The 8,038-nt window shown below is 37.6% G+C and overlaps 1 protein-coding gene across 1 annotated transcript in view; it reads right to left on the reverse strand.

Moving 5' to 3' along the window:
* Nucleotides 1-379: 379 nt before the first annotated feature.
* The window catches only part of RWDD1 (RWD domain containing 1), a 9,976-nt gene continuing 2,317 nt past the window's right edge, over nt 380-8,038 (reverse strand). Inside the window, exons 3-6 of the mRNA XM_009289134.1 lie at nt 7,301-7,444; nt 6,147-6,279; nt 4,681-4,743; nt 380-2,880 (exon numbers count right to left, since the gene is read on the reverse strand). Of these exons, the coding sequence (XP_009287409.1) occupies nt 2,768-2,880; nt 4,681-4,743; nt 6,147-6,279; nt 7,301-7,444 (453 nt within the window). The 3' untranslated portion in view covers nt 380-2,767. The remainder of the gene's footprint in view (nt 2,881-4,680; nt 4,744-6,146; nt 6,280-7,300; nt 7,445-8,038) is intronic.

Genomic DNA, 8,038 nt, shown 5'->3' on the forward strand with positions numbered 1-8,038 from the left:
ACGGGGCTCTGAGCAACCTGATCTAGTTGAAGATGTCCCTGCCCACGGCAGGGGTGTTGGACTAGATGACCTTTAGAGGTCCCTTCCAACCCAAACCATTCTATGATTCTATAATAATCTCCCTACTTGCATTACAGTGTAAGCTTTGGACTCAGAGAGTTAAAAGCAAGATACAAGCAAGGTTGTCAGCACCATGATTTTGAACTACTAAAATTCCATCAAAGTTTATTGATGGGATTTTATTAGATTAATACGAATTAGACTTCAGTGTAATCCAAAGTGCGTAAGTAAACTTTAGATATCTCACCTAAACGTCTTCCACCAAAAAACCTTCTCAGTCCATTTCAGCAAACTAAACCACGCAAACATAGCCGAGCTTACTCTCAGTCAAATTCCCTTTTATTTCACAGATGTTAATTGCTAATAAAGCTAAACAAATCTGAAGTTCAGATTGAGCCACTGAAACTTGTTCCAAAGACTTGGAGAAACAGACTTTATGCAATTTTTTGTCACTTCAACCCTTATTATCTCCTCTGCTTTGAATATAAGATGTAACAGTGAAAACACATTTTCACATTTTAACTTGTTTGACATCAGTTTAGCATTTTTAAGCTATACATCCTCTGCATGAAAACCAATAAATATGTTAGTGTGAAAACAGACTAGAAAATCTCATTAATCTAGAAATACCATTATCGAGAAACTTTTTTTCATACGCAGATGATTCTTTGACGTCAGTGACCCACTTGGAAAATTTTCTGATTACCACATTTTGCACAGACTACACAGCATTCTTGGATTCAGTCCAGATTTAAAGAGAACTAATTCACTCCTTTTATGAAAAAACGCTAGTTTTAAACATATATAGCTGAAAATGGAAAGCAGCCTTAAAAGTTTTTATGCAGCTGAATTGAGACATACCAGAAGTAAATTAAGTTCAGTGCTGAACAGCATTTTAAAGCATACTAACAATGACACAGGCAGCTGGATGTAGTCACTATCAAGCTTTTAATCCAACCGTATCTTTGGAAAAAGTCAGATTTAGTATCACATTAGCTCACAATTTTTTAATATATTTGGTAACTCTGCTGGAACACAGATCCTGCTTATTGCTTTGAAACATACAACGTTATCATTGAAACCTAGATGCTTGCCTAGAGTTCTTAGTATCCAAAATTAAAAAGATCAAATAGAGGACAGTAGGAACAAAGGCACATGGTTGATTTATAAAAGTATTTACAGGGTACTTGCACATTTATTTCTGTCTGCTAGAAACTCATTCATCTTGAATACAAAAAGAAAAACTACTGAAACATGTTAAAGGAGATCATCCTAAACAGATGTTCTCAAGCGATATGAGCAGAGAATCTTACACACCATTAAATTATTTCTGGAATTAAATTTCTCATTTTGAATAGAGAATTACCAAATATTAAAGCTCATACATTTGTTATTCCTCTAAGCACTGTGATACTTAGTGCAATCCTCTTCAAAGGTTGAAGCTGGCACAGTTAAGGCAGTCTACTAACAGTATTTTAAAATTCAGCACACAGTGTTTAATCAAGGAGGTGCCTGGTGGTTCTCTATTCGGAGAGCTGTCTTTTGAAACCTTCAGCCATACCGTCGTCCTTCTAGCTGACGCAGTCTCAAACACAGCATGTTTAAATACCACAGTTCTTGCAGTGTTTTGGGTTTTTTTGGAGGTGGGAAGAGAGAAAGTGTCTAATATCAAGCCATCAGCTCCGTAAGCAACTCTGCAGGATGGTTAACATCCACGAGTTGATGTGTAGCTTTACTCTGTGTTGTGATAACCTTTATGGGCTGCCAACATGATGCTTCTAAAACACCCACTACATTCAAACCTACAAGCCCTCTATAAATCCTGGTACTGTATTCTGCACTCCACTGACAGTGTTTCAACATACTGTTGCCAAAAGCAAACTACATTTTCCTAGGCTGGGGTTTGGTTTTGGTTTTTTTTTTCCCATGGAAGTTCATTGTTGCACAAGTTCAAAATTAAAAAAAAACCCTCTCTGAACAAATCAATAAAAATTTTTAAGAGGACTTCATCTCATTCCGATTTTTCTTTCCTACAGACTTGAACTAGTAATTTTGAAACTATTATCCTCAACTACGGTGAAATATTTTACTCTAGTAGTATGGAAATGGTTTCCATTAAACTTTAATAAGGCCATGCCTTATTAAAAGGTGACTAGTGCTGCCTATCTACAGCTGATAGGTTGGGGCACCAGAACTGACTTAAGTGTTGTAAAATTTCACAGAAGAAAAAAAAAAAAATTTAAAAAAACCCTGCATAGTATGTGATCCCTTTTATTCACCAAAGCTGCCCATGTATATCCTAGGTGGAAGATAGCAGAACAGCTGCTCAGCCTTCAGATGCAGGTGTGTTTAGCGCTTGCTGTAACATCTTTCCATCTTGCTTGTTGTCACATCTCTTCAAAGGACAGTTACAGAAATGGGAAGGAAAAAATAAGAGAAAATAGAATAGCATTTTCAGATAGATCAATATTCCTCAAATTTTTCATTTGAAATATTGAAGTAAATTTATTTATGATGAAAGTCATCAGAAGACCATTCTCCTGGATTTAAAATATTTTGGTTTTTTTCTTTAGAAAAAAAGAAAAAAGGAAAGAAAAAAAAGAGAAAAATGATACACATTACTAAAACCACAGATGCTGTGGCTTTCCTGCCTGCCCCTGTCTCCTTACGTATGTCCATACTGATGACAGAGCCAGTTCAAAACAGTCTAATCACTATCTAAATTAACAGGGTTGTAGTCAGGGTCATCCTCTTCATCCTCCAACTCTAAATCATCCATTTCTTGGAATAAAGATTCATCAACCTCCACGCTGTTTCCAGCTGCAAAGAACAGAAAAATAATTTATTTTCATGCAAGCAGGAAAACAGTACCTGAACAACAAAATACATAACACTTTCATACTCATTCTTCAGTGTAGGTAGCTGTTAACTTACTTGGCTTTTTATATATCAAACAGATATGGAAAAGGAAACGCCACTTTTTATCTTTTTACAGCTAAAGTGAAGCTTTTTTCCCCTCATACCAAAATTCAGCCAAGAGAAATCTCACACAGGACCTCAGAATCCATTGGGAGAATGAAGTTAACATCTTTCCCATAAGCAGAGATTCTTTCTCCCAGGTACTGTCAAAGTAGGAGCTCAGGACCTCACAGCTGGAACAGTTACAACTATCATAGCCACAGAAACACATAAGGTTTATTAAAAAAAACCCTTACACACCACTTATATATTTACATTTGTTTCCAGATTTAAATTTTAAAAGCAAGTTGAATGTTTGTATGCTTTCACATTTTCTTCTGCAAGAGATGATGCTGACCTAAGGATAAAACTTGAGGACTACTGCTATTTTATTTGTGTGTATCAACAGTGACATCTTCCGGCCACCGAATAAGGTTCTGTTCTTTCACTGGATTTGAAAGAGCCTTTATGACCGTTTCCATCTAAAAGATAATGCCATTATCCTGTTTAAGCTGTGAAAATTAGTATTACTTATTTCACGGTATTGTAATATTAAACTGCAGTTAGTAACCTGTTGCATTGATGATAGAATGCAAGCAGCAATAAAGACAGGAGGTTTTAATCACCGATAGCAACAGGATTAAAAGTTAATACGTTAATCCCAAGTCATTTGGGCACAGAGCCCAAATATAGAGGTCTGTTCCTCCCTTGAGACTGCCAAATGTTCCATCAGCAACCCACTTCACTTTAGGCATTTTGGAAGAAGACAAGGTTAAATTATGCCCTCTAACTAAAAGAAACTCAACTCCCCCATTACTGTCATTTCAAGTTTATACTCAGTGATGCTCATAAACAACTTTTTTTTTTTTAAAATTGTTACTTGCAGAGAAAATTCTTGACTCTCTTCTGCATGTGTTTTGCAATACCAGTAGATAATACAGCTACATTAAAGAATTGTCTTAACTCAAAAATCAGTCTTTTAAACTAGGATACTGAAAGGCAGTACAGAAAATTAAATAGATATGTGACTGTGAGTAGATTTATCTGATTTATCTCCACCAGATTTTCTAAGTTTATCATCTTTTGGCACAGGCTTACAAAATTTTCAGCTGGCACCAGGTCAGATATTTTCAGTAAGATAACAGACAAATCTGCACAAAACCATGAAGAACTGGGTTGCACAGAGGCAAATAGCATTTAATTTGACCTGCAAGATGTTTACTATTGGTGTTGAGGTTCAGAGAGAAGGAGACACAACTTCCAAGATCTGTGCTTGAAATCGGGGGTAAGAAAGCTGGCTATTAGAAAAAAAGAAAAAGCAGGGTTTGGTTGTGGGTTTTTTGTTTTGTTTTTGTTTTGCTTGGTTTTGGTTTTGCTTCCAGTCCAAACACTTGAATAGAAGCAACAGAAATAAGATCAACTCAAGCTCAAAACTGCAAATAAATACGCTTTAGCATCTTGAAAATGTTTTGTTTGTTCTTGAAAGAAGTTAAAATCACTTCAGTTCAATCTGCAAAACAGTACTTCTTAGAAAGTTCTTCCGATGTAAAAGTGATACTGAGGTAAGATGTTAAGTCAGAAATATAATACAGATTTTTGCTTAGGAATTTTGACCTATTTTAAGCCACTGTCTTTGAGTTGTGGAAACAAACAGAAATTTACCTTCCTCCAAGAACTGGATGTCAGAGGTGTCAAGGTTGTGATCCATTTCAAACAGCTGTTTACCTAGAAATAAAATAAAATATAATATATAAGCAAGTAGAATTCTGAAATAACTATCAACCTAAGGCAAAAATAGTTAGCACTTCTATTTTCGGCTTTTCAAATTAACTAATTCAAGCAGTCTTTTATTTCCTTAAGCTGCTGATCTGTAAGTTCCCCATTCTGATTTTTTGACTATTCATCCAGGATTCTTCCACACAACAGGCTTCCTCCTCTTACATGTGAAATGGGTCACTGTTTCTTATAGTCACTTTAATATTACTAAGGCTTTAATAATGGGGGGGTGGGCGGGCGGCAGAATTTACACTGTACGGCCCTCTTACATGTGAAATGGGTCACTGTTTCTTATAGTCACTTTAATATTACTAAGGCTTTAATAATGGGGGGGTGGGCGGGCGGCAGAATTTACACTGTACGGCCCCCCAGCCTTTGCTCAGTCCCTATTGGTTTAGTCCTCGTCTTGCATTCCACAAGAAATCCTCTGTGGGAACTGGAAAGGAAATTAGCTGCCTCCTCCACCTTTTTCCATATATCCTCCCAATTTGAAAAGCAACTGGGATCTACACACAAATCACCAGCTCCTACACACACACACACATCTGTGAAGGAAACATCACACAAGGCAAAGCGAAGCCTTTCTAATCTGAAGGTAGGGGAATAAAAAGCTCAGGACTCTTTCCACATAAACTACCCATCTTCCATCTATATTTGCATTGCTTATGCAAGCTTCCGCTACCAAGACTGGTTGGTGTTCATGGTAAAACATTTAAGACAATTTTTACTGTAATTTCCTCCACATTTTGCCCACTGGATATGGAGTTTGCTTTCTGCTGGACAAACTGTGATCTGCAAAACACAGAGCCCGAAACCACTGCTATGACAAGCTCTTCCCCAAAATATCAGAGCCATTCTCGCTAGTCATTGTAAGCTTGTCATATGCAGCAGCCAGCCTCTGTGTTGCTTCAGTCCAGCAACAGCAATCCCAAACTCCTACATGCGCCTGAATAATCTGAAGTCACTGTACAATCCAGTGCAATAAAGGCCAAAACAATAAACTGGCTGATGTAGATTCTTTCTGTTGCTTAACAAACCCCAACTCTTTCTGCCAGAACAATGCTTGTCAGTAGCAGCTCCAAGTAGTATACTGTCTGGCACAAAACCGAAGCAGTTTAAACACACAGTTTGGGAACCTCAATGACTTCCCGCAGAAATCCGGAATCTATTAGCTTTGTATTTAGCCCAAAATCAGCACTCGGAAAGACTTCACGTGACATGGAGGACAATAATCAAATACTGCATTAAGAGTTTATTTACTACCATCATCTTTCAGTGTAAAAATTACTTTTAGGCTTGTCGTTATAGTCCGGTAACATTGCAAAAACTTCAGGACCAGTTTTAAATCATACCGCTTAATTTATTTTTGCCCGCTTGTTCTTCTTCTTTCATTTTTTTCCTTTTTATTTCTAGGAGTTCTGCATCAAACTTCGCTTTCCAATTTAGGAAATTCTCAATGGTAACAGGAGTGCCGTGAAAACGTTGCTGAAAGAACAGAAAATAAGGCTGCAAACACAACTTGCAAAGCTACAAGTGAAGATGAGCATTCTCTTAACTATTTAAATTACAATATTCCAGAAGCACTACTTGCTGTGAAGTATTCTGAGAAATTAATCCTAACCCTGAGAATATACAAAGAACACATTCTTACTGGTTTTCATCATGGGACTCTCCCTTCAGAGAGCTGCACTGAGGTGGAAATTCTTATGGAAAAACCCCATGTACTACTTTTGGACCTACAGTACAATAGTTAGCAACACACCACTAATACAGGTTATCCGTAAGTAGGCAGCACTTCTTACCAACTCTTAAGTGCAATCTACACCAAAATGTTTTCCATTAAAATACATTAACCTTTCTATCTTGTTGAGAGAGAAAAAAGGATTCTTTTCTTCCAGCTATTTTTCTGCCATTTTCAGAAACACTGAACCTTCCAAATCCCATCACCCTCTAGCTATTTCTGAGGAAGAAAGTGAAGACTCAGTAGTTGGACTTATCACAGCACGTTCCATGAATGGAAGAACTATTCCACAGTGGCTGGTAGAAAGGACACGTACAGGGTGGACAAACCAGTCTTGAAGACTGGTCCCACAGCTTCCACCCTACCCACTCAGTCTACCAAGGAAGAGAAACTTCCTCAGACCATGCAGCCTGTGTGCAGCATACCATATTCTAGCCTTTTTGGCTCCCCATTGCCTCTTGCCTCTTCAAGCAAAAAACTGGCTACAGCAACTTTGATTTTATTTGGGAAAAATCCCTGCCCCTGCCTTAGGAAATAATGCTAGAAGGGACTATGAACATGCAATACGCCTCTGAAAAGACTGCTTTAGAAAGTGGGGGGGGAATCACTTAAGTGTACTAAAGAATCTCCTAGTCCTTAAGTTTTAATTATATCAGCTTTGGGATAGATGTTCCTCTCCCACTGCAACCGAGAATTTTTCCTGCATCAAACCCACACATTTAAAAAAAGTGGGAAATTTTTAGTTGAAAACATTATTTTACATACTTTCTCTTCTTCTTCCGCTTCTCTTTCTTTCTGTTTCTTTTCCTCTTCTCTTCGTGTTTTTATTTGATCCACTATTTCATTTAATTTCTCCTGTACTGCTGAGACTAGAGTGAAGATCATTACCATTCCTAAATTTTCTTCTGCCTACAACACAAAGAAAGCAACTTCAAACCTTCAGCAGCTGAACACATAAGTACGTTTAGAAAGCAGTATGCTGTGCAAGTGCAGGTAACACAGCTGAGGGACTCTGCACCAGTCTCAAAAGCTCGCTGTAAAATTCAAGTCAATTGGCCAGTTAATCCAGTTAAAGTTACCCCCAAATGAGTGCACAGCAAAACACCAATGATGAACACCTGTGTTCAGGTTATCAACATATTATAGACATCTGGAAGGCTTTTTCATGAATAAAACAAAACCTATAGTAGGAATACAACTCCGATATTTGAATATCATAAGAGACAACAGTAACTTAGAACCTCTCCTCTCCTGAAATGGCTTATTCCTTAATCCCATTACACGATCATTTGAAGTGGGACAGTTTCCCAGGAAAAACAAAACACATCAGTTGATGGAAGTGTCCTGGTTTCGGCAGGGATAGAGTTAACTTCCTTCCTAGTAGCTGGTACAGTGTTTTGGATTTAGGATGAGAACAAAGTTGATAACGCACCGATGTTTTAGTTGTTGCTAGGTAATGCTTACACTAGCCAAGGACTTTTTAGTTTCCCATGCTCCACTGAC

This window comes from Aptenodytes forsteri, unplaced genomic scaffold, assembly GCF_000699145.1.
Source record: "Aptenodytes forsteri isolate BGI_AS27 unplaced genomic scaffold, ASM69914v1 Scaffold217, whole genome shotgun sequence".
Classification (NCBI taxonomy): Eukaryota; Metazoa; Chordata; class Aves; order Sphenisciformes; family Spheniscidae; genus Aptenodytes; species Aptenodytes forsteri.